The 26,613-nt window shown below is 54.7% G+C and overlaps 2 protein-coding genes across 2 annotated transcripts in view; one reads left to right on the top strand and one right to left on the bottom strand.

Moving 5' to 3' along the window:
• Positions 1-13,632, top strand: part of FAM227B (family with sequence similarity 227 member B) — a 155,811-nt gene extending 142,179 nt beyond the window's left edge. Inside the window, exons 11-16 of the mRNA XM_029070351.2 lie at positions 5,140-5,267; positions 5,975-6,135; positions 9,132-9,209; positions 12,030-12,104; positions 12,352-12,421; positions 13,384-13,632. Of these exons, the coding sequence (XP_028926184.1) occupies positions 5,140-5,267; positions 5,975-6,135; positions 9,132-9,209; positions 12,030-12,104; positions 12,352-12,421; positions 13,384-13,458 (587 nt within the window). The 3' untranslated portion in view covers positions 13,459-13,632. The remainder of the gene's footprint in view (positions 1-5,139; positions 5,268-5,974; positions 6,136-9,131; positions 9,210-12,029; positions 12,105-12,351; positions 12,422-13,383) is intronic.
• The window catches only part of GALK2 (galactokinase 2), a 46,410-nt gene continuing 33,351 nt past the window's right edge, over positions 13,555-26,613 (bottom strand). The window contains exons 9-10 of the mRNA XM_029070352.2: positions 21,014-21,215; positions 13,555-14,350 (exon numbers count right to left, since the gene is read on the bottom strand). Of these exons, the coding sequence (XP_028926185.1) occupies positions 14,098-14,350; positions 21,014-21,215 (455 nt within the window). The 3' untranslated portion in view covers positions 13,555-14,097. The remainder of the gene's footprint in view (positions 14,351-21,013; positions 21,216-26,613) is intronic.

The following is a 26,613-nucleotide window of genomic DNA, read 5'->3' on the forward strand; positions in this document are numbered from 1 at the left end:
TCCTTCCCTCCTCTTGCCCCTTCTTCAATTCTCCCAACTTTCTCAGGAGCATCTCAAGAGGTCTCCTGCCTTCTCCCAAAATCTACCCCCTCCACCTGCTGCTCCAACCCCATCCCTTCACACCTGATAAAAGCACTTTCCCCCTCCCTTCTTCCTTCGCTGACCACCATCTTCAACTGGTTGCTCTCCAGTAGCTTTTACTGCACTGCTTTCAAACCTACTCATGCCTCCCCCCTCCTAAAAAATCCTCCCTTGACACTGCAGTTCCTTCCATCTCCCTCTCATCGCCCCATCTCCCTCTTACCATTCCTCTCCAAACTTCTTGAGCGAGTTTTCTACACCCGCTTGTCTCCAGTTCCTCTCCTCCAATTCTCTCCTTGACCCCCTCCAATCTGGCTTCTGCTCCCTTCACTCCACAGAAGCTGTCTTCTCATAGGTCACAAACGATCTCCTTCTTGACAAATCCAATTGCCTCTCCTCCATCCTAATCCTCCTCTACCTCTCAGCTGTCTTCGTTACTGTTGACCACCCCCTTCTCCTGGCTTCACTGACACTGTCCTCTCCTGGTTCTCCTCCTATCTCTCTGACTGCTCATTCTCAGTCTCTTTCGTGGGGGTCCCCCTCTGACTCTCAGCCCCTAACCATGGGAGTCCCTCAAGGTTCAGGTCGGTGTCCCCTTCTGTCTCCATCTACAACCACTTGCTTGTAGAAAACTCATTTGCTCCCATGGCTTCTCCTTACCATCTCTCTGCAGATGATTCCCAAATCTACCTCTCCAGCCCTGATCTCTCTCCTTCTCTGAAGTCTCGCATTTCCTGCCACCTTCAGCATGTTTATATTTGTATATGCTGCCTACACCTCGAATTAAATGTGTTCAAAATAGAACTCCTTATCTTCCCACCCAAACCCTGTACTCCCTGTGACTTTTCTGTCACTGTAGCCGGCACCACCATCCTCCTGTCTCGCAAGTCCATAACCTTGGAGTTTTCCTCGACTCATCTCTCTCATTCAACCCACATATTTAGTGTCATCAAGTCCTGTTGGTCCAGCCTTCACAGCATCGCTAAAATCTTCCTTTTCCTGTCCACCCAAACTACTACCACGTTAATCTAATCACTTATCCTGATTTGATTACTTCATCAGCTTCCTTGCTGACCCCGCTGCCTCCTGTCTCTCCTCATTCCAATCCAAACTTCATTCTGTGCTTGGATCATTTTTCCTCAAAACTGGCCTTGTTTCCCTACTCCTCAAGAACCTCCAGTGGTTGATCATCCACCGCTGCATCCAACAGAAACTCCTTCCATTGGCTTTAAAACCCTCAATCACCTTGCCCCCTCCTACCTTACCTCACTGCTCTCCTACTACAACCCAGCCCCACATTTCACTCCTCTAATGCCAACCTAATAATAATAATAATAATGGTATTTGTTAAGCACTTACTAGGTGCCAAGCACTGCTCTATCTCACCTACCTCACCCTTGACTTCTTGGCCCATGTCCTGCCTCTGGTCTGGAATGCCTTCTCCCTTCAAACTATCACTCTCCCCCCCCTTCAAAGCCTATTGAAGGCACATCTCCTCCAAGAGGCCTTCCCCAACTACACCCTCATTTCCTTTTCTCCCATTCCCTTCTGCATCACCCTTGCATTTGGATTTGCACACTTTATTCATCCCTCCCTCAGCCCCACAGCACTTATGTACATATCCATAATTTATTCATCTATATTAATGTCTTTCTCTCCCTTTAGACTGTAAGTCCACTGTGGGCGGAGAAGGGATCTACCAACTCTGTTATTGTGTACTCTTCCAAGTGCTTAGGACAAGGCTCTGTATACAGCAAGTGCTCAATAAATATGATCGATTGATTGGTTGATTGATCGGAATCAAGGCAGCCAGCACAAACACAGAGTGAGGCAGGAGCAGACGGTGTGGAGGGTTTCAAGCCAAACCAAAGGTCCCCAGAGCTCAACGATCCATAGAGAGATCCAGGCCCCTACAACCACCAGTTCTGCAGGGTCATTTACAAACCCCCCTCAACATCAAGTGGCCAGAGGAGATCACACAACAAACTCAATCTTCTGGCATCGAAGCTCTGCACAACCTCACCTCACTGAGTGGGACCCCTGGGGAGAGCGCACAAGAGGAGACCCAAGTAGCTGTGGTCTGGTGAACTGAAATAGTTTGGTGGCATTTGGGTTATGTAAAGCAAGAACAAGGGACCTCCTTTTGGTGTGCCTCAATGCAGGTCTTGACTGAAGATCTTGCAATGGCCTTTTCCACCACACACACACTCATAGGTGAGCATCAATGTCACCCGTGTCTTCTTTTGATACGGAGGACAGCTAGATACATCTGCTAAATGCTTGCTATGTGCCAAGTAGCCAAGCGCTGTATTAACTTTTAGGGTAGAGTCAAGAATAATGGTGATAATAATGATAACTGTGGTATTTGTTAAGTGCTTACTATGCGCCAGACACTGTACTAAGCACTGGGGTAGATACAAGGTAATTGGGTTGGACACAGTCCCTGCCCCACATAAGGCTCGTAGTCTAAATCCCATTTTACAAATGAGGGAACTGAGGCACAGTGAAGTGACTTGCCCAAGTGACGGAGCCGGGATTAGAATCCGGGTCCTCTGACTCCCGGGCCTGTGCTCTTTCAACTAAACCGTGCTACTCCTCAAAAGAATTGAGTCAGACACAATCCCTGTCCAAACTGACAGTTGCAGCCTAAGTAGGAGGGAGAATGGGCATTAAATCTCCATTTTACAGATGAGAAAATTGAGGCACCGAGAAGTGAGGTGACTTGCTCAAGGTTACACAGCAGGCAAATGGCAGAGCTGGTATTATAACCCAGGTCCTCCAGCTTCCAGGCCCATGCTCTTTCACTAGGCCATACTGCAGGAAGGATACAGGGAATGTTTTAAAAATGCAATACAAAGACTTCAGACAGCACGGTGTCCCAACTGAAAGTCGGAAACCAGATGTATCTGACAGACTGGCCTGATGCACTGCAGTCCAGGAAGGAGTTGTTCTTTTTGATCGAGACTTTGCAAGGGTGATGAGAAAAGGAGGCCCAAATGAAAATCCATAATTTTTTAATCTCAGTGTCTGTCTCCCCTCTAAAATTATAAGCTTGTTCTGAGCAGGGAATGTGTCTGTTATATTGTTGTGTTGTACTCTCCCAGGTGCTTAGTACAGTGCCCTACACCCAGCATGGCTTAGTGGCAATAGCCCAGGCTTGGGAGTCAGAGGTCATGGGTTCTAATCCCGGCTCTGCCACTTGTCTGCTGTGTGACCTTGAGCAAGCCACTTAACTTCACTGTGCCTCAGTTACCTCATCTGCAAAATGGGGATCAAGCCTGTGAGCCCCACGTGGGACAACCTGATTACCTTGTATCTACCCCAGCGCTTAGAACAATGCTTGGCACATAGTGAGCGCTTAACAAATACCATGATTATTATTATCATTATTAATAAATAGCATTGATGCTGAGCAACTGAACCATTGCTATGCTGATTTGTGACTACTTTACTTCTTGCCACTTGCAAGTCGTTGTTGCGTTCGCATCTGTCTCCCAGCACTGAGATGGTGAGTGCTTAGGCCTGGTGTCATCATCCCAGGGCCTCTCTTGTGCTCAGCACAGGGCTCAACTCCTCTGGTACCCTGGATCCACTCTGAAACCAGTCAGCCAGCGGAGTCCTCTTCCCAGAGGAGGGATCCCACCCTGCGGGGGCAGGCCAGATCAGGCGGGGCAGGAACTTGCAGACCTCTGACAGAGGTCAGCTCAGTGGGTCTGTCTCCAGCTGCACAGCAGTCACGCAGCACGTGAAGAAGGAGGTGAGACGCCACCTTCCAGAACCGGCTCCCCTCCCTATCAGAAAATGCCCTGGCCCCATGCTGGTGCCGAGCAAACACAACCTGGGAAGGTTCCAGGCAGCCGGCTGGCCCGGTCACTCACAGGCAGCTGGCCGGGGCCGCGGGACCATCCTTACCCATTCCAGGTGACTCGTGTTCTTGCTCTGCAAAGGGCCTTTAGAAGTGGCTGTGTCATCTCCCGATGCGCCCAGCGAGATGGAGGCCGACAAGCTGCTAACATAAGATGAGAAGAGGGGCGAGAAGAGACAGATGTGCGGCCGAGGTGGGGCCCCATGGTGAAATCTATGCCTGAGTTCAGGGCTTCCAATTAAATTCCAATTCTGGGCTCCCCATTAAAGGGGAGCCGTTGCGTGCCACGGATCCAGGGCTATGGGAACGATGCACATTGGAACTACTCGAGGCCAATTTGGGGTGGGGTGCCATCCCCGAGGCCAGTGGGACCCAGGCCAAGGTCCAGAGAGTTCCAGGGCTGGTCCAAGTGGACCCAACTCACAGGAAGCCTTTGGGTTGGGCACAGTGGTAAATGGGAGTCATATGGAGGCCAACAGGACTCACAAGTTGGCCAATGAGAGTCACATGGGGGTCAACATGGTGTTATATTGTTCTCTCCCAAGTGTTTAGTAAAGTGAGCTGCACAGAGTAAGCACTCAATAAATACCTGACTGACTGACAAGGTGGTCAACAGGAGACACAGGGTAGCCAACGGGACTCCCATGGTGGTCAATGGGATTAACAAGGTGGCCAACAGAAATCGCTGCCAAAATCCCATCAGGACCACATGGACTCTGGCACTGAGAAGGGGCCCCAAGTTTATAAAGCCATCCCCTCGACTTGAAGGTGCAACTGCCAGTGACCTCCACCCACAAGGAAGCGACTGACAAACTGGTCACCCTGAATTCATCTGTGGGGCGGGAGGAGCAGCTATGGCACAGTAAGGAGAGTCAGGGCAGGACTTCCCTGCGAGTCCTGATTTCTACAACCTTGGCAACCGGATGGGGTGCGTGGCATCCAGGAAGCGCAGCTCATATGTGGGTGGAAGAGCCAGAGCGGTGGGCGGAAGAGAAGAGAGAGTGGAGGGGAGAGAGGGGGAAAGCGGGGAGCAGAAAGGCCAAGAGGAAGATGGGAGAGAGGAGAGAGGGGAAGGGGAAGTGGGGAGAAATCCACAAGGACTGGAGCAGGTGAGGGTGGGGAGGGGGGCCTAGTTGATCCTGGTAAAGGAAAACTGAAACCCAAAGGAGAAATGGTGTTCCCTTGTGTTCTAGGTGTGAGGTTTCAAATGACCTTTGACTTGGACAATAAGATAGAGTTTGCCCAAGGGTCGACAGCATCAATCCCCTGGGAGCCAGCAGAAGGGAGACGGGGACTGCCCAAGCTCGAAGAGAGAGTGCAGGTGAGGGGTAGGTAGGGGTGATGGGGGGTAAGGGGTTCGGGGTTAGGGGGAGGTGAAGGGTGGGCAGGGATAGGGAGGGAAGGGCCAGTGGCGCGTGGCCTGGGCTGGCAGCAGAACTGATCACTGGGACTCTGAGGACCAGTATTCCCAAGGGCCATTCCCCAGCCACCCATCTCACAGCCAGGCTCAGACCGTAAGTCAATCGGTCCATCGATCAATGGCATTTATGAGCACTTACTAGGTGCAGAGCACTGTACTAAGCACTTGGGAAAGTACAACAGAGTTGGCAGACACGATCCCTGCCCCCAAGGAGCTTACAGACTAGTTGGAGCAGACAAGGGGAGGGGAACAGGAGGAGTGAAGAGAGCAGGAGCAGCAAAGGGGGGGGGGGGGGGCAGGAAGAGGGGGAGAAGCAGGCGAAGGGAGCGGGAGCAGCAGGCAAAGGGAGCGGGAGGAGCAGGTGAAGGGAGTGGGAGGAGGATGGTTACAGTTGCAAGAAATGTTCCTCCCAGGGGAGTAGCCTTTTCACCATCAGAGCCAAGAGCCATGCCCCTCAACAGCAGCTTCGCCCCCCAACCCCTCCACCCGCCACTCCCTTCCTCTCCCCAACTGTGCCAGGTCCCAGGGCACCTCCTCACCATGGGGAGACAGTCACGGGGGCCGGGGTCTCCCACCATCACTCCTCACCGGCCACTCCTGTCTTCCAGTCCCATGGGATCGGCCCCGGGCCCGAATTCTGCCGGGTGTTCTTCAGGCTCAGGGGCCGGAGTCCACTGGTCTCCTACTACCTGCAGAAGCACCAAGTCAGCAACGTCCTGTCCATCATGCCGGGCAGCAAGATGACCTGCACTGTTCTGTCCAAATTACCATATCCTCATGGGCGGTCGCCTGAGTCCACATTGGAAATTGTTTTTGACATTCGCCCACCAAAACGCCTCCTCCAACATAAAGCTGTAGCTTGGAGGTTTCTCCAGTGAGAAGTCACTAGAGGGTTGCTAGAGAGGAATTTAAGAATGGAGAGAGGAGTCAGGGCTTTGTGATATTCCAGGCTGGGTCACTGGGAGAGAGTCACGGAGAGAGAGGGAAGAGTCAGGGGTGTTGGATGGTCCATGCTGGGTCACTGGGGGAGAATAAAGGGTGTTGGATAGTCTACCCCATCCATGAGGGGGGGTGTCCAGGAGAGCAGCCAGCAAATGGCTCCTTCCAGGATCTCAATGCTGCTGTCAGAGAGAGTCCTCGTCCATTGGTCTAACCCAGTGGTGGCCAACTCAATTTGCTCATACCGACACGGACTCTGAAAGCCTCCCATTCATCAGAATGGTGGGAGGCTGAAAAAGCTGACAGGCTGTACTGGCTCCCTTAAGTGCAGCTCTGCCTCCCACAAGTCAATTCTGAAGGATCCCAGTGGACTCGCAGGGGTAAGAGAGCCTGCTTGCTGACTCTGGTGCTTGGAGGTGAAGGAGCCTGGGATGTCGTTTCAAACTCCTTCAGTTTCCTTCATCCTACTGCATCTTACACCGAGCCACCTTGGAAGTTTGGAGACAACTTTGGAATGCATCGGAAACCTACTTCCAGGGAGGATTTGGGACATGTCAGACCGAGGTCAGTCAGTCCAGTCACCAACAGCAGGCACAGCGCCAGTCACCCTGCCATTTTCTGGGTCACACAGACCCCTGGGATGTGATGAACAAGAGGCCGTGGCCCAGAGCACGTTTCTTTCATCGGGAGTTGGCATTGGAGCCATCTGAGATGGCGTCTGAGTGCTTAGCTCTTGCAGATCACACATTCGTGAGAATTTTCCAAGCTGGGCGGAGTTGACTGAGTTGTGCGAAGGTTCTGAAAGGGGAGGCAAACCCCCTTCGGACCCTGCCGGAACAGTGGGTGGATGTCTGGCGTGGGATCCGGGGACAGGCATCCATAGCTGGGGTTAGAGCCGGTTCTCTCCCCTTGGTTGGAAAAACCAACCGAGGAACCCAAGCTCCCCACTGTAGTCCAAGGAGGCAGAAGTGAGGTAGGCAGCTGTGTCCACATCCCTCACCCCGGGTCTCAGCTAAGCAGGGTGGGACTCGCTCAGACCGGCTCTGGGAAATCTGGGGTCTCAGAAGAAAAATGCCAGTGAGAAAATGTGGGAATCTGCGGGACGGGAGTGGTGCTACTGCTTGCCCAGTCTGCACTTCTTCAATTTCTAGATGACTTTCTCCGACACCACCAGTTCCCTCAGGGAAATGCCAGTAGACTTCCCCCCGTCTCCACCCCTGCCAGTTGCCCGAGTGGCTGTACTGAGGGAGAAGCAGGCCAGAACCTGAGCATTTCCCTTGTCAGGAGCTTTGGGGACAAAGGCATTTCGTTTTGCTCATTAGGATGGGTGCATGTGACTCCACAGGTCCAGTTCAATTTTCAGCACCTCGTCCTGGGAGTTCACAGATGTGGAAGGGTTCAAGCTGGGCTTCCACAAGAGGCACAACAGCCAAGCTACAGCATCTCATCCCGGGGGTTTGTTTTGTCTCATTTTATTTGTTAAGCGCTTTCCTACATGCCAGGCTCTGTACTAAGCACTGTGGTAGATACAAAATAATCCAGTTTGACACAGTCCCTGTTCCACATGGGGCTCACAGGCTTAATCCCCATTTTATAGATGAGGTAACTGAAGCACAGAGAAGTTAAATGACTTGCCCAAGATCACACAGCAGACAAGCGACAGAGCTGGGATTAGAACCCAGCTTCTTCTGACTCCCAGGCTCTGTCCACTAGGCCATGCTGCTTCTCGTAGGTGCAGGAGTGCTCCAGCCCGGGTCCTTCCACAAAGGGCACAAGGAACTGGGCCGCAGACTTGGTTTCCAAAATCTCTGATCGGGGCCGGGGCTGGAGCTCCTAGGCAGGGAACACCTCCCCTTCCCCTCCGCATCCTGCTGCCCAATCACCCCAGGTCAGGGAAGGAGGGGAAGGGCAATATTCCCTTTTTGGAAATTCAGGGTTCAGTACGTTTTGTTGAATCAGAAAACAAGAGTAGCAATCAGTTCAAGGAAAGGTCTTCTGAGGTGACATATGACCTTACCTGCTCTCCCTAGAATCTGTAACTAGCAATCTCCCTGGTCCTGAAGATTTGGGGGATCGTATTTCGGAGGTCTGGTTGGGCTCCCTGGCCTACCTCCCTTGGATGTTTCCTGGGGTAATCACAGTTCGGCTTCCCCACCTGCCCGGCACAAAATTCCCAACCTCGTGGGCAGCATTGTTCATAATTTTGTTTGTTTGCTTGTTTGCTTTATGGTACTTTTTATGAGCTTAGTATGTGCCAGGCACTGTTCTAAGCACTGGGGTAGTTACAAGCTAAACAGGTTGGATACAGGCCCTGTCCCCCATGGGACTCATTCGCAATCCCCGTTTTACAGAGGCCCAGAGAAGTAAATAACAATAATAATAATTATGGTATTTGTTCAGCGCTTACTATGTACCAGGCACTGTACTAAGTGCTGGGGTGGATACAAACAAATCAGGTTGGACACAATCCCTGTCCGACATGGGGCTCACAGTCTCAATCCCCATTTTGTAGGTGAGATAACGGAGGCCTGGAGAATGAAGTGACTTGCCCAAGGTCACAGAGCAGACAAGTGGCAGAGCCGGGATTAGAACCCAGGTCTATCTGGCTCCCAGGCCCGTGCTCTATTTACTAGGCCGTGCTAGTTCTCTTGATCATTTGATCTAGTTGATCATTTAAGGTCCACTGGGCCTCCCTCAGGCTGAACCGGACAGGCTGGGAGGCCACTGGGCCTGGGTCTGAACCCCAGGGGTGGACTCACTGACCCTCAACATCGCGAATGCTCGGCAGACCTCGATCAGAGCCTTTCCCTTAACTGAGCCAAGCACAGTGGAGACACCCACGTACCAGGACATGATCGCAGAGAGCAAGAAGCTCAGCAGGAAGAACCGAATGGACTACCAGCTGTGAGTTTTCCTCTTGGCTCTGGAATTCCTCGGGCCCAGCCTGGGGAGGTCCACGGCCCAATTCCCTGCGGCCTCAGTGGCCTCCGCTGCCTCCACTGTTTCTGTGGCCCCCGCTGTCTATGTGGCCTCTGCTTCTCTGCTGTCTCTTTGGCCTCTGCTGTCTCTGTGGTCTCCAACGTCTCAGCAGTCTCTGCTGGCTCTGAGGCCTCTGCTGCCTCTGCAGCCCCTGCAGTTCCTGATTCAGTCATGACTTCAATCATACCTATTGAGCACTTACTATGTGAAGAGCACTGTACTAACTACTTGGGATAGTATAATACAACAATAAACAGACACATTCCCTGCCCACAACAAGCTTACAGACTAAAGGGGGAGACAGATATCAATATAAATAAATTACAGATATGTACACGTGCTGTTGGGCTGGGAGGGAGAAGAATAAAGGGAGCAATTCAGGGCAGCGCAGAGGGGAGCAGGAGAAAAGGAAAGTAGGGCTTAGTCAGGGAAGGCCTCTTGGAGGAGACATGCCTTCAGTAAAGCTTTGTAGTCGGAGGAGAGTAACTCTTTGTCGGAGATGAGGAGGGAAGGCATTCCAGGCCAGAGGCAGGACATGGGCGAGAGGTTGGCAGTGAGATAGACAAGATCGAAGTACAGCGAGAAGTTTAGCACTAGACTAGTGAAGTGTAAGGGCTGGGATGTAGTAGGAGAGTAGCGAGGTGAGGTAGGAAGGGGCAAGGTGATAGACTGCTTTAAAGCCAATAGTGAGAAATTTTTGTTTGATGCAGGGGATGGGCAATCACTGGAGGTTCTTGAGGAGTGGGGAAACATGTCCTGAATGTTTTCATAGAAAAATGATCCGGGCAGCAGAGTGAAGTATGGACTGGAGTTGGGAGAGACAGGAGACTGGGAGATCAGTGAGGAGGTTGATGATAATTATGGTATTTGTTAAGCGCTTACTATGTGCCAAGCACTGATCTAAGCGCTGGGGAGAATGCAAGATAATCAGGTTGTCCCACGTGGGGCTCACAGTCTTAATCCCCATTTTACCGATGAGGTAACTGAGTCACAGAGAATTAAGTGACTTGCCCAAGGTCACACAGCAGACAAGTGGTAGGTCCAGGATTACAACCCGTGACCTTATGACTCCCAGGCCCGTGCTCTATCCACTACCCCGTGCTGCTTATAGTAATCAAGGAGGGATAGGATAAGTGATTGGATTGACGTGGTAGCAGTTTGGACGGAGAGGAAGGGGAGGATTTTAGTGCGGTTGTGAAGGTGGAACCCACAGGATTTAGTGATGGATTGAATACGTGGGTTGAATGAGAGCGGAGGCAAGGATAACGCCAAGGTTACGGAAGGACGGTGGTGGTGTTAACAGTGACGGGAAAGTCAGGGTAAGGACAGGATTTGGTTGGGAAAATAAGAAGTTCCAATTTAGACATATTAAGTTTGAGGTACCGGGAGGACATCCGAGTAGAGTTATCTTGAAGGCAGGCGGAGATGCGAGCCTGGAGAGAGGGAGATCAGAGGAGGAGATGTAGATTTGTGTATCATCTGCATAGAGGGAGTAGTTGAAGCCATGTGAGCGAATGAGTGTTCCAAGAGAGTGGGCTTAGATGGAGAATAGCAAGGGACCCAGAACTGAACCTCGAGGGACAGTTAGGGGGTGAGAGTTAGAGGAGGAGGCCACAAAAGAGGCTGAGAGCAAATGGTCAAAGAGGTAGGAGGAGAACCAGAAGAGGACATTGTCAGTGAAACTGAGTTTGTAAAATGTTTCCAGGAGAATGGGGAGGTTGACGATGTCGAAGGCAAATGAGAGGTTGAGGAGGATTAGGATGGAGTAGAGGCCGTTAGATTTGAAAAGGAGATCACTGGTGACCTTTGAGAGGGCAGTTTCTGTGGAGTGAAGGGGACAGAAGCCAGATTGGACATATCTGTTGTCTCTGCAGCCTTTACCAGTGAAATCATTTCCCAAGGAGGCGGTTGGACTGAGGGGGCCGATTCAGAAGGCAGGGAGCCCGGAGACTGGACATGTTTGATGGCAAGGCCAGAAATGGCCACAAAGGCCTGGGCTGGGCTCTTCCACCCTCTGGGTGAGGAAGCCTACCTATCCCCAAGCAATTGGTGACCATGAACAAAGAATAATAATAATAATGTTGGTATTTGTTAAGCGCTTATTATGTGCAGAGCACTGTTCTAAGTGCTGGGGGAGATACAGGGTAATCAGGTTGTTTGTCCCACATGAGGCTCACAGTTAATCCCCATTTTACAGATGAGGTAACTGAGGCACAGAGAAGTGAAGTGACTTGCCCACAGTCACACAGCTGACAAATGGCAGAGCCGGGATTCGAACCCATGACCTTTGACTCCCAAGCCCAGGCTCTTTCCACTGAGCCATGCTGCTTCTCATAGCCATGAGTTTGATGTGGGAAGGTGCTGAGCCAGAGGCCCCGGAATCTGTGCCACGGGGCTCCTTAGCTCAGTTTCTTTCACTTGGAAGACTTCAATACAGTGCCCTTCTCCCACACTGTCTGACCTGACGCTATCTTGGGGAGTGGGATTGGAAACAGTTGAATCTCATGCTCCACCCGGTCCACCGAGGCCACCACCAACCCACTGGAGCAGCTGAGGGAGAGCAGAGCAGCAGCTGGCACTGAGGTGGGGGAGGATGAGGGAGGGAAGGGTGTGCCCTGCGTGTGGGGGTGGGGGTGGGGGTGGCCCTCAGGGGAATGGAGAGAGGTAGGAAAGGAGAGCAGGCATCCCCAAGTCCAGCCGGGAATTTCTGTTGGTTTTTACCCCCTTCCGGTCTGTGCCTCTCAGGTCTCTTCGCAGATTGGACAGGGAGATAGCCGTGATAGAGAGGAAACAGAAGAATGTCAAAAGGAAGCTGGAGAGGTTTGTGTTTTCATCCCCGATTCCCATACATCAACCCCAGAGGAGCCATGGAGTGGGAAATGTGAGCTTGGAAGCCCTCAAGCCTCTATGGTCGGTCGAAGGGGTGCCGGGGGGAAGGGTGCGTTCACTGTCTGGAGCTCACAGAGTGGTAGGAGAAGGTGTCACTGCCTGGGGCCACGAGAAAGGGAAGTGGGGGCGCTGGTCACAGTGGCATGACACCGGTGCCGGCTCTCTGTTCGGTTCTCAGGCTGAAGCAGAAGGCCTTGAGGGATCCCTATACGGCCAGACGTGAGGGGGAGCAGATCCTGAGCCAGCTGGTAGGTGCCAGAGCTGAGAGAGTGTTGGCTCTGGATGGGGAGAGGGGAGGAAGCAGAGTTGGGAACCAGAAAAGAGAAGCAGATTCCTCCTCCTCCCAAGCAGAAGAGTCTTGAGGAAGTGCCTTCATCGCTCCGGGGACTGCCCAGTGCCCTGGCAACTGTTCTGTTTGACCAGGGAATTCCAGATCCCTTCCTACACTGGGGGGCCTGTACTCCGCCCCCCAGAGTGCATTCAGGAAGTTCAACTGAGGCTGGGGTTCCCGACGAAGAAATCCTGAAGAGACAGTCGGCCCGGTTCTGAACGGTCTCCTGTCTCATTCTATTCTTCTCCCAGTGAGCTTTTAATAATAGCTCTCCTCTAGCTCAGCCCACCAGGCCAGCCGCACCCCTGCCCAGAGCCAGGACTGCCCAAGGCTGAAGCGCTCAGTGGCCCCATCTTCCTGACCTGGAGGGGTCTAAAAGTCTCCTCCGGCTCGGGCCCCGCGCCAGCCTTGGGCAGTGCCAGAACCAGCCCCGCGGCTCTGCCTGGCCACAGCCCCTGAGTAGGGCGGGCCGGGAGCCGAGTGGAAAAATAGGGTGGGGACAGAGGCTGAGCAGAGGGGGGCAGGGCAGGGCGGACGACCCTATGACTTAGCCATGTGGTTGGGGCAGGCGAACCCTTAACCACTTCCCAGCAAGAGGGGGAATGGGGCCAGAAAGCAAATCCTCCTGTCCTTCTGGCTGGCTCACTGGCTAGGTGTGCGTGCATGTGTGCGTACGCACACTTAAGGGGAAGAGTCAACGTCCGGTCCACTGTCTTTCTCCCAATGCCGAATAAGGGAATCCACCAGCCTGGACCCCAGGACGGATGCTTACCCGATCTAGTCCAGAGCAGATGATAGGTCCCCCACCTCCCCCTCAGTCATCTGGGGGCATGTCTCCAGAAGTCAAGGGTCACTGGGTTTTGTTCCTTGTCTGTCCAGCATTCCACAGCATGGCTGAAGGAAAGCCCAGTGTCTCCCAGGCCCACCCAAGGGGGCGAAGGCCAGCAAGATTGACGGTGCCCCGGCCATGCCGACTGAGAGGCGGCGGCGCCTCCTCCTCCTCCTGTTCTCTCCCCAGGGCCACGCCCCACAGGTGCCACAGACCACGGGGACGATTCGCCTCTTTATTCCAGCCATCAGCAAGCGCGGACATTCCCAATAAAGCGGTGTCTTGGCAAGGTTCTGCGGGCCGGCAGCCTACGGATTCAATTTTGGGTGGAGGAGGAGGGGCGGAGGGCGCGGGGAGCCCCCACGGCCCCGTGGAGCCAATCAGCACATCCACCGACGCACCCATTGCTGCAGCGACCATCAGCACCCACCCCCACACCTGCCACCGCATCCATCCCCGTGTCCGTCGCCAGACCCATCACCGCATCCGTCCCCACACCCGCCACCACATCCATTCGTGCGTCCATCACGGCATCTGGTCTCCGGACCCATCACGGCATCCACTCCCACACCCGCTACCGCATCCATCCCTGCACCCATCCCTGCATCCATCACATCTGTCACTGCATCCGCTCCCCCGTATCGCCACATCCTGTCCCCACACCCGTCGCCACATCCACCACCTCATCGGTCACGGGGCCGCAGAAGCCCGGGAGGAAGAACACGCTACCCAGTGGAGAGGCCGTTCACGCGTCTCCGCTGCCCTCAGGCCTCCAGGAAGACCGAAGCCCCACCCCCCGGCCTACTGGCGAACAAGGCCCGCCTCTCGATGGCGGCGGCAGCATCTTCGGCGGCGCCGGCAGAGGAGACGTCGGCGGTGGAGGCGGGGTGGCGGGGCAGGTAGTAGGCATCGTTCACGTGGGCCAGGAAGGTCGCCAGCCCGTCGGCGGGAACCATGGACACCACGCAGCCACCCCACCCTGCTCCGGTGAGGCGGGAGCCCCGTGCCCCGCCTTGCCTGCAATCAGAAGGGGAGAGGTTAGAGCCAGAGTGGGTAGGAGAGGGGATAAGTAGCGCCCAGTTGCCATGAGGGCCAGCCCGGCTCTGAGGCCCGGCGAGCTGCTCCCGGGCAGTCCAGGGGCGAGTCCTGGTGCCAGGGTTCTGGGCTTGGGTTTTGGGGACCCCAAAGTTGTAAAGCCACAGGGCGGGTGGTGACAGCACACCGCTCCCACAGGAAGACATGACTTCAGCCTCACAGAGGAGGCAGGGACAGGGAGCAAGGGGAGAAACGGGGTAATGCCCACAGCACTCGGCCCGCACTCGGCCCACCCTCGGCCTATGCATTCATTCAATTGTATTTATTGCGCATTTACTATGTGCAGAGCACTGTGATAAATGCTTGGGAGAGTTCAATACCACAATAAACAGATACATTCCCTGCCCACAACACGCTTACGGACCAGACGTGGAGACAGACATGAATACAAATAAATAAAATGAATAAAAATAAATACTTCCCCAGCAGTGCATGGACCTAGCTCAAGCTGGGTCACCACTGACTGCTCTGCTGCCACAACAGTCCCCAAAGCATGCTGAGCCCCGAGAGCGGGAGCTTCCCACGGGAAATTCCACAGCCAAATTTCCCCTGCCGATCTCAGGGCAGACCAGGAGAATTAAAACAAAGGAGGTGCCCCCTGCCAGGCAGCAGCAGTGGCATCTCTGGCCCCACAAGCCCATCGCCTGAGGGGAGAAAGGGGATCCTGCAGGCCATCCCATGGAAGCGGGGCCGGGGGGAAGGGGGGTCCCACGGGCCATCACATAGGGGTCCCCAGCCACCCTGGAGCCGGCCCCCACCTGGAAAGGGTCCAAAACCGGCCTCTCCGGCCACAGGGGTCTGCAGCTCTTCCTAGTGAAACCCCCAAATTAGGAGCAAATTGAAAGCTCAATGATGATTTAACACAATTTCATCCTTTTTCTTCTAAATAACCTACTTTATTTCCTGGAAAATTTCAATGGAACATTATCCCCACCCAAGGACAGCTGAATTACCTCACTACAGTAATGCTTTTTCCTCAATTATTTTCTCTATTAATTTTCTTTCATCATTTGCTTTATTCATTTAAAAGTCTAGTTTTTCACAAGTAAATGGGCATTTGAGGAAGAGGACGAATGCTGACCAACACAGGAAGATTTCTGGTTTCCCTTCAGCTGCAGTGTTCAGCCTGGGTTTCTGGAGGGCCCCGAGGGGACTGGAACAGGGCAGAGACGGGTTGGGCAGGGTAAGGCAGGACTATACAAGGATGGGATGGGCAGGGCAGGACTGGGCAGGAACAGCCAGAGACAGGACAGACAAGGGAGGACTGTGCGGAGACAGGCGGGGATGGGGCTGGCATGGCAGGTCTGGGCAGAAACCGGCAGGATAATCAGGGGAGGACTGGGAAGAGACAGCCAGGGATGGAACAGGCAGGGGAGGGCTGGGCAGAGACAGGCAGGGGAAGGCTGGGCAGAGACAGGCAGGGATAGGACGGGCAGGGCAGGACTGAGCAGACAGGCAGGGACGGGATGAGCAGTGGAGAACTAGGAAGACAGGGCCAGGACAGGCAGGGGAAGGATGGGCAGGGCAGGACCGGGCAGAGTCAGGTACGGCAGAGCAAGATTGGACTTGTCAGAGACATGCAGGGATGGGACAGGAGGGACAGAACAGGACTGGGAAGAGACAGGCAGGACTAGGCAGACATGCAGGGATGGGACAGGACAGGCAGAGCAAGACCGGGTAGACACAAGTGGTGCTGGGATGGTATGGGCAGGACTGGGTTCCCGCCTGTCTGGAATCCTGCCTTCCCACCATGCCTTCTGTGGCCAGGAGAATTTGGAAAATCACTTCACTAGAGACGTGCCTTCTTAAATGGGGCCAGAATCGGAAGTGGATATCTTCCAAACTGCACCAGCAAACTCCGCTCTTTCCCCTCCATCCTCACACAAGAGTCCAGAAGTCTTCTTAGGAGGCCTGGCTTTCCCAACTTCTTTCCTGCTCACAATGAGGTCACAGCCTACCCGGTGAGACAGGCATTAATATAAATTACAGATATGAACATTAGTGCTGTGGGGCTCAGGGAGGGGTGAATAAAGGGAGTAAATTGGGGCATCGCAGAAGGCAGTGGGAGAAGAGGAAATGAGGGCTTAGACAGGGAAAACCTCTGGGAAAAGATGTGCCTTCAATAAGGCTTTGAAGGTGGAGAGAGTGATTGTCAGATATGATGAGGAAGGGCACTCCAGGCCAGAGGCAGGACATCGGTGAAAGGTCAGCAGTGAAATCGATGAGATCAAGGTACAGTGAGTAATTAGACTGGCATTAGAGGAGTGAAGTATGTGGGCTGGGTTGTAGTGAAAGAGCAGCGAGGTGAGGTAGGAGGGGACAAGGTGTTTGAGTGCTTTAAAGCCATTGGTAAGGAGGTTCTCGAGAAGTGGGGAAACATGGACTGAACATTTTTGTAGAAAGATAATCCGGGCAGCAGAGTGAATTATGGACTGGAGTGGGGAGAGACAAGCTAGGCAGAGTGGTCAGCAAGGAGCCTGATACAGTAATCAAGGCAAGATAGAATAAATGCTTAGAGTAACGTGGCAGCAGTTTGAATGGAGAGAAAAGGGTGGATTTTAGCAATGTTGTGAAGGTTGAACTGAGACAACAATGATAGATTGAATATGTGGGTTGAGTGAGAGAGTGGAGTCAAGGATAATGCCAAGGTTAGGGGCTCGTGAGGGAGGAAGGATGGTGGCGCCGTCTACAATGATGAGAAAGTCAGGGGAAGGGCAGGGTTTGAGTGGGAAGATAAGAAGCTCTGTTTTTGACAGGTTAAATTTGTGGTGAATACCTCTGATGGACTGCACCCACCCTACTCAATCCTACGAAGGGCCAGGCAGACTGGAGCCTCTCTGGACCAGAGAGGGGAGAAGAGACAGTTGATCGCCCTCTCCTTCTCCTCCTCCTCTCCCTCCTCCCTGGCCCTTTTCCTCCTCACTGCCGCAGTCACTGGCGGGGGCGAGGGGCCTGTGAAGTTTCCCACCACCAGAAGCCACTTGTCTGCTGTGTGACCTTGGGCAAGTCAATTCACTTCTTGTGCCTTAATTACCTTATCTGTAAAATGGGGATTAAAACTGTGAGGCTCACGTGGGACAGGGCCTGTGTCCAACCTGAGTAGCTTTTATCCACTCCAGTGCTTAGTACAGTGCTTGGCACTTCGTAAGTGCTTAAAAAATACCCATGTAAAAAAAAAATCCACCTAATCTCCCTTGAGCTGCCGGGCACTACGCTGTGCCTTCTGTCCCGGTCCGGCTCTGCCCGGCTGGAGACGTCAGACTCCTGAGAAGGGGTCCAGACTCTGAGCACCCCCACCTCTCTCCCCGCCCCAACAAAGCTGAGGATTCCTGCCCTCTGGAACCTGTGCCGGCCCAAACTCAGGGGCTGTGGCCTTGGGCCCTAGGGGACAGGAGGGTCATCTGCCTCCTCATCTCTCGTCCCTGCAGTGCCCTCAGCCCACCTCACGGCAGATGCGGGGACTCGGTCCTGGGCAGCGATGGGCCCGAGGCTGCTCTCTGGGCCAGTTCTTTGCACGGACCGTACACGGGGCTCCTCTGCATCACAGCCCCACGCCGTTCCAAGCAGCAGAGGCTCCGGATGGATGCGGGGCAATGGCCCCTTTGGCAGGCGGTGGGGTGGGAGGCCAGCGAGAGGAAGGCAGGAGAGCAGGGGATCCATCGGTCCCCTCATTGGGCCGATCCCCGGGAACCATGAAATCTCTGGCCCCGGAGGCCAAAGCGTCTGAAATGCCTCGTGTTCGTCACCCGAGCAGGGAAGTGGGGGAGCCAGCCCACCGGTAAACCTTCCACCGGGGCTCCAGGAGAGCCACCAACCATTCCTCCGTGGGCCTTGGAGTCTGGGGCTGTCACTGCCCATACCTCCAGGGGCACCACTGAATGTTCCTCCAGGGGCTCTGGGCTCCAGGAGAGCCTCCAGATATCCCTCCGGAGGCTCTGGCTCTGGGAGAGCCACCAGACATTCTTCCAGGGGCTCTGAGGGCAAGCCCTGCCCATTTCCTCCATGGCTGAGAGCTCTGGGGCCCCTGGGAGAGCTGCTGGCCAGGGATTCAGGGCTTCTGGAATGAGGGTTTCCAGGCTGCAGGGCAGTGTGGATCTGCGGGTGTGTCTGGATTCTAGGCTCCGGAGGCTCTGGGGGCTCCAGAGGCTCTTCGGCATGGGAAAATTACCCATCTGGGCTCAAGGTGCCACAGTGACCAGAGCTAGGCAAAGCCCCAGCCCCCTGGATGGGAGTAAAGAAGCCCATGATCCCGGGGGCGAGGGACCTGATGGGACCAGCAGCAAAGAATAGGCAGGCAGCAAAGGTGGTGGAGGGTGGCACACTGCAAGTGTGGGTCAGTGTGGGAAGAAGGGTCAGTAGGGGCCACCCTGCCCACAGGGGAGAAGCGGCGGCAGCAGAGAGCACAAGCCACATCTCACTGGGAGCACAATCTGGGGAGGATGGTGCTTGGCATGGGCCTGGCCGTCCTCCGCCTCTTTGCAGAGCCAAATGTCTCAGTGGCTCAGCTGGACCCCCATTCACCGCCCAGATCAGACCAGGCCACTGACCGCATACATCAGACTGCAGCCCTGCTGGTAGAGGGAGGCAGCCCCAGAGAAGGGGCAGAAATGATGTTCACCTCTCCCCTAAGCCCCCAACTCCCCAGCACTTACTTTCATCTCTATCTGTAATGTTTGTTCATGTCTGTCTCCCCGCCTAGTGTGTAAGCTCCTTGTGGGCAGGGATCGTCTACACCTAATCTATTGTAGTGTACTCTCCCAAGCATTTAGAACAGTGCTCTGAACACACTAAGTGCTCAATAAATACCACTGATGGACTGAGTGATTGAGGGCGGGGAGGGGAAGGTGGGCAAAGATGAGGCTCCAAAACAACATTCCACCAGGAAATCAAAGCAAAGTCTTTCTGCGAAAAGGATGGCTGCAGGAAGAAACGTTCAAAAAGCCAGGTCCTCTCTTTTTCTCCCTCTCTCATTCTCACTCCTTCTCTCATACTCAACTGAGTTACGACCCCTTCCTCTATTCCAAGTAAATGCCACTTTTATGTTTGGCCATTCTAGTAAAATTCAGCAGGATTTTTGTTCGTTTAAAAGAGATCAGTTATAGTTTGGGCAAGCAGCGAGTTTTTCCTTCATTACTTCACTTTGTTCAGTAGAATTGACGTTGTTCTCCCATTAATTGAATAAGTAGCCCAAGTGCCCGCGTGCATCCTGGGCCCCCACATGCCCCCACCCACAGCCCCCTCTCCTCTGCCAGAGCCGTAAAGGGTCCAGCCACAAATGGGGCCAAGGGCCGCATCCGCTTGCTCTGTCCTGTCCTCAGGGGCCATCGAGCGGGTGAGTCGCCGGGGCTCGGAACCGGGCCGAGTTCAAGCCACGAGTCCTGTTCCAACCTCTCCGGGCCTCCTGGCCGGGACGTGCCTCTGCAGGGCCAAAGAGCAGCCAGACTCTCCGGGCTCCAAGCAGGGAGAAGAGCCTGAGCTCCAGGACTGACCCCAGGACCCTCTCAATGGGCCGGGCAGAGCGGCGGTCCAGCCCTGAGGACCCGGCTAGACCTGGTGCTCTGGACAGCACGGAGCAGGAGCTGCAACCTGGGAATGAGCATCTTTCAGGCCCCGTCCAAAGAGAGGAGGAGCCCCGGGATCTCGATGGGTGTGTAGTTGGGGGGAGTGGGAGACCCAGGATTCTGTGTGTGTGGGTGTGCATGTATGAGAGTGTGTTTGTCAGGAAGCCCTGGATTTCTAGGTATGGGAAAGGAAACTCCAGTTGCAGGGGAAAGCCCCGTATCAAGTGGCCTAGTAGCCTAGCAGCATGGCCTAGGGGAAAGAGTCAGGACCTGAGAGTCAGGACGTGGGTTCTAATCCCGGCTCCCCCACAAGCTGTTGTGTAACCTTGGGCAAATCGCTAAACTTCTCTGTGCCTCAGTTATCTCATCTGTAAAATGGAAATTGAGACTGTGGCCCTCATGTCAGAAAGGGACTGTTCCCGACCTGATTACCTTGTATCTACCCCAGCCTTACAACAGTGCTCGGCACATACTAAGCTCCTAACAAATACCACAGTTATCATTATTATTATCATCTCTGTGTGCTGGATCCTGGCGACTACCTTGCAGTCGGCTCTCCCGTCCTCACAGAGGAAACGGTCCCAAGTGCCAGGGCAGGATGCGGGTGGCCAACTTTCTCCTCCCTCCCACCGAGGCAAGGTACACCGGAGGCCCGACCTGCAGCCAGTATCCCCATCTCCACTGGCCTACAAGGTCGGCCCGCCGCCACCATCCCCGCTGCCGCTGCTCTCCCCAGGCCAAGCTCTGTGCCACTGGAGGATCCCCAAGTCCAGGCACACCCCGAAGTCCCCTTCCTCCACCTGTGCAAGCCTGGAGCTTCCTGCCGGACCCATGCACCGCCAGCACCTGGCCATCCCACTCCTGCCCCACAGCTGGACCCAAATCCCGGGGCCGCCTGGCTCTGCCCTGACTTCCCGCCCATCACCCCTAGGCCCCATGTGGATGAGTTTGGCCTAAAGGAGAGAGCGTAGGAGGGAGGCCGACAGACAGACGGACAGGTCAAGGCTGACTCATCCGGACTCACCGGCAGACACGGACCAGCTGGTCCAGCTCGGAACAGCTGCACTCAAACAGCTCCCGGCAGCTCTCGTGACTCTGGTTCATCAGGTCTCCCAGCAGCGGCACCATGGAAGCCGGTTCCTCCTGGCAAACCCTCTGAAAGGCCAGCACCCTCGCAGCCTCGCCGAACACGTGCTTGGCTCGCTGGTACAGCTTGAAGACGGTCACTGAACAAGGGTGGTGGGGGTGGGGAGAGGAGAAAAGGGGGTGAGGCAACTGTTTCCAAGAGCTCCCAAGGACCCCGGCAATGCCTGTAGACTGGAAGCACCTCGTGGGCAAAGACTGCATCTACCGACTCCATTGTACTGCACTCTCCCAAGCCTTTAGGACAGTGATTGATGATTAATTGACAAACAACCTTTGGCCCCACCTGCTTCAAAGACAAGTCTGAGTGTGCCCCAACTGATGGAAGTCCCATCGACAGCAATTGGAAGGCGCCAACGGGTGAGGTCGGAGCCCATAGCTCCTTATCAATGCAAGATGCTGAATCTTTACATTCTCTCCAAAAGCCAAAGGCCCCTCAGACCCCTTAGGAACATGGACTCTCACTCCGCCCCTTGAAGAATTGAAATGTGTGGACATTGCCTTGAATCTTAAATTGTCTCTTGAAGACTGTGCCAATAAATGATCTCCAGCTGTCAAATCAGCTGCCCAGAAACAAATCAACCTGCAGGGATGGCGAGAGCTGTGGGGGCTACAGAGGGTCAGGGGAGGGAGGGGTCTGAGGGGACTGCAGAGAGTGAGGGACTGTGGGGACTTCAGCACTTGACTGACTCATTGAGAGAACCAAGAGACTTGAGCAGGGCTGAGGAGCCTTCGAAGAACTTCAGGGCAACAAACTTGCTTTCACTTTATCTGGGGTGAAAGCTGTTTAAAAAATCGAGATCGAGTCCAAAGTAACAAAACAGAAACAGTGATCCAGCCCACGTTTCCACTCTCTGCTCAGAGGCCCCAGCAGGGTCCACAGCCGGAAGTCTTCCCCTTCCAGGCGCCAAAACCTCCATGGCTGGAGGCACTGCCCGGACTACCCGGTGGACAGCCCTGGGGTGCCGGGAATGAAGGGGACTTTGGGATGCACAGGGGGTCAGCTGCCCAGAGCATGCAGGGCAGAGGGAGTGGGCCCTCTGCCTGTGGGCAACAGGGTCAAGGAGAAAGTGGTGTGGCAGGGAAACATCCTGGTTGGAATTCGGTCCAGAGCACACGGCTCCCCATCCAGAAGCAGGGATCTCGCCGATTCCCCTGAGCACTCCTGAGGCTGGCACCCCCAAGGCCCAGGAGCCCGCTTGGCATTTGGGGACCTGTTGTTCCCTCTTGCCCCTGGGCCAGCAATGGTCAGAACCCCTGGGCCTCTCCCTGTTCCGAACCCCTGGGCCTCTCTCTGTTCCCAATCTATGGCATAAACATCACCGAGCCAGGTTTGCCACCCAGGGACCCGCTGAACAGAGTGCTCGGCTGCCTGGGGTTTCTGGGAATGAACCTCCAGGAGCAGCAACCCTACACACACCCCCTCCCTGGAGGAAGGCCACTGCTCTTCTGCCTCTTTCTGCCCAGGAGCCCCCCGGGGCAACCCAGTGAGAGGAGCAAGAACAGCAAGCACTAAGCCCCATGATCCCCTCTCTGCCGATGCCCGGTGCCCAAGCCCCCTCGGCGCCAGCGGAGCTCTGCAATTCTGTGGCTTTCCCTACCAGATTCTCTGTCCTGGCCTGGGTGCTCCCGAGCACAGCAGGAGAACCCAGTTTGCCCAGTTGCCGCCTCTGATCCCGGAAGCGTTCAGTGCCCTGTCCGGACTCCTCGGGACCAGGCAGAATTGGGGTGGGGGAGGCAAGGGGCCCGGGTGGAACTTGGGGGGCCCTTGGATTCCCAGCATGAAAGTACCAGCCCAGGCAGAGCTCCCCAGCCCAGGCACAGCTGCTGTCCCCAGGCCTCAGCCACAGATCCCAGGCCTGCTGCAGCCCTAGCCCTGACCCAGCCCCAGCCCCAGCCCCAGCTCCCTGCTCAGACTCCAGCCCAGTTACAACACCCCCCCACCCAGCCCTGATCCAGCCCCAGCTCAGACTCCAGCCCTGATCCAGCCCCAGCTCAGACTCCAGCCCAGACCCAGTTGCTCTCCCCAGTTCCCAGCCACAAACCCCAGCCCCAGCCCTGGTCTGACACAGCTCCCAGCCCCGACCCCAACCCCAGCCGGGACCCAGCCCTTAGCCCTGACCCAAACCCCAGACGTGACCCAGACCTGACCCAACCCAGCCCCCTGCTCAGACTGACCAGGATGTCCCTGCTGCTGGGACTGAGCCCAACAACGACCTGGCATTTTTCAGTTCCAACAGGGAACCCTCAAGCTCCGATGGAGCAAGGAGGAGGAGCGGGGCACAATCATTTTGTGATTGAGGTGGGTAACTGTTAGCCCAGATCCAGAGGAGGATCCCAGGTGGGGCAGAAGGGGAGGCAGGGCACTGGGGAAGCAGTGTGGTCTAGTGAACAGAACACGGGTCTGGGAGTCAGAAGGACTTGGGTTCTAATACCAGCTCTGCCACTTCTCTGCTGGGTGACCTTGGGAAAGTCACTTAAATTCTCTGGGCCCCAATCTTCAACTATGATGATGATGATGACGGTAGTTGTTAAGCAGCTACTATGTGGCAAGCAATGTTCTAAGCACTGGTTTAGATACAAGGTTATTGGGTTGTCCCACGTGGGGCTCACAGTCTTAATCCCACTTTACAGATGAGGGAACTGAGGCTCAGAGAAGTAAAGTGACTTGCCCAACTTCACACAGCAGACAAGTGGTGGAGGTGGGATTAGAACCCATGACCTTCTGACTCCCATGTCCGTGCTCTATCCACTCCGCCCCACTGCTTCTTCTTCTAGAAAAGGGGATTAAGACTGTGAGCTCCATGTGGGACATGGACTGTGTCCAACCTGATTAGCTTGTACCTGCCTCAGTGTTTAGTACAGTGCCTGGCACAGAGTAAGACCTTTAACAAATACCATTTTAAAAAGTGGGGAGGGGGCATGGGGCACAGGAGCACAGAGCATATGGGCACAGGGTGCACGGGCACAGGAGCGAGTGGGGCTCAGCTTTCCGACGTGCCAACTAGAATGAGTTGAGGCACTGGGGCTCTGCTCCCGGCATCTCTGCCATCGGAGCCAGGAGCGGGGAGAGCGGGGAGACTAGGGAATGGGGCTGGGGGGGAAGTGGCCAGGGAGCACCGCAGACACAGCCACTGAAGCTCGATTGGGGCTAAAGAGTTCTTTTCCCAGGAATAATATTTTTCTTCATCAATTTGAAGATCCTGAAATGCCAAACCCACAAAAATAAACCGCTGCTTTGAGGCCCGTTCGGGTCACGTTCCCAGGCTGGGGGACAGAATTAAATTAGTATTTTATATGGAAAAGAAAAAAGTCTCTAACTAGCTACCTGCTCGGCAGGAAAACCACCACGAAGAAAGGAAAGTCATTTCCGCCTTCCCCCTCCCCCGCCCCCGCCCACGGGGCACACTAATTTGTGGAAACTGTGTTTGGGAGGGCTCTGCCCCCCGCCTCCGGGACCCCAGGCCCAGAGGCGGCTTTGGCCGGAGTCAGCGGCACTCCTTGCCGTTCTCATCTCATCTCCCGAGGCTCCAGGGCCCGGGCGGCAGACCCCAGGTGCCCCCGTGGAAGGGTGGTGGCGGGCGGGTGGCCGGAGGAGGGGGTGCCGAGCAGTCAACGGCACCTTCATTCTCCCTGGCCCAGAGACCCAGAACCATGCTGCCAGCCTCGGCTGTTCGCTACCAAGAGGTCTCCTACCTAACCCTCCGGCTCTTCCTCCGCAACCTCTACCCCCGGGCCCCGGCCCGAGCTCCGCACGCCGCAACGGCCCTGGCTGGTCTCCCGGCCTTCAGCCTCTATTCCCCGCTGCTGCCGCATGGACCATCTTCCCAAAGCGTCGCGTGGCCCCATCCCCCATCTCTCCTCTCCTCCGACTCCTCCGCACGCTCTCTGGGTCACACAGACACCCCATAGTTGGCTTCAAGGCTCTCTGCCTGCTGTCCTCATCTTATTCTCTTGGTGTCCTTCTCTCACTACTCTTCAGCTCAGCCTACTCACACTTCTCAAACTCAGCTAACCAAACCTCGCCCTGGCCTGACCTCACTCCCAACTCCACTCCCAGTCCCCTGACCCAGGACTCCCCTCCCTCCCAAACTGGAAGGGACACATCTCTCTTTATATTCAAAGCCATCTCCTCCAACCAGCCTTCCCCGGAGGACTCCCACCAACCCAAGTCGTCAACCACCGGCTGTCTCTCACGCTCACGGAATCACACACACCCATTCTCAGCTCTGGGCACATGGGTTGATTCAACATTCTCTGATTGATTCCAATTGCTCTCTGTGTAAATATTTCTGCCCATCGTCCCTTTGGCAAGTGAGTTATCTGTGGGTAGGGAATGGGTCCCCGTAAAGTCATGTAGCCCTCTTTTCCCCCCATTTCCCTCTGCTCCTCCCCCTCTCCCTTCCCATCCCCTCAGCACTGTACTCATCTGCTCAACTGTATATATTTTCATTACCCTATTTATTTTGTTAATGAAATGTACATCGCTTTGATTCTATTTATTTGCTATTGTTTTAATGAGATGTTCATCCCCTTGATTCTATTTATTGCTATTGTTCTTGTCTGTCCGCCTCCCCGATTTGACTGTAAGCCCGTCAAAGGGCAGGGACTGTCTCTTATCTGTTACCGATTTGTACATTCCAAGCGCTTAGTACAGTGCTCTGCACATAGTAAGCGCTCAATAAATACTATTGAATGAATGTTGGTTAGTGGAAAGAGTCAGGAGACCCAGGCTCCATCCCGACCCCACCCCTGGCCTGCTGTGGGACACCGAGCAAATCCCTTCACTTCTCTGTGACTCAGTTACCTCATCAAAAGGGGGATTCTAGATTTCTTCCACTTTAGTACACTGAGAGACCTGTGTGAGACAGGAACTGTGTCCAACCTGCTTATTTTGCATCCACCCCAGCACTTAGTACAGCGCTTGGCACCAAGTAAGCACTTGAGAAATAGAAGTTCTGTTGGCTGTACTTTCCCAAGGGCTCAGTACAGTACACCGTAGCCAATAGGTGCTCAATAGATACCGTTATTCTTATTGCCACCCCAAGTATCTGGCAGCAAAACATTTCCCTTGGGGCTCTGCCTGCCCCCGGGCCAACATCGGCTGGATTCGTCCTGCTCGCGGGGTCCTGGGAGCCGGGGCCTGCTCTCAGGATCTTGGGGGCTGGACCCAGTACTTGGGGTCCTGGGCACAGCTGACCCACTGGGACTGGCCTGGGGAGGCTCTGCCACTATTCTGCTGGGTGACCTTGGGTGAGTCACTTAACTTCCCTGTGCCTCAGTTTCCTCACCTGTAAAATGGGGATTAAATCCTACTCTCTCCTACTTAGACTATGAGCCCCATGTGGGACAGGGACAGTGTCCAGTCTGATCATCTTGCAGCCACCCCAGGGCTTAGAAGAGTGCTTGGTACCTAGTAAATGCTTAAAAAGTACCATAATTCTTATTCTAATTATGATGATGCTCCCATCTCCCTCCTTT

The sequence above is a fragment of the Ornithorhynchus anatinus genome, chromosome 8 (genome assembly GCF_004115215.2).
Source record: "Ornithorhynchus anatinus isolate Pmale09 chromosome 8, mOrnAna1.pri.v4, whole genome shotgun sequence".
NCBI lineage: Eukaryota > Metazoa > Chordata > Mammalia > Monotremata > Ornithorhynchidae > Ornithorhynchus > Ornithorhynchus anatinus.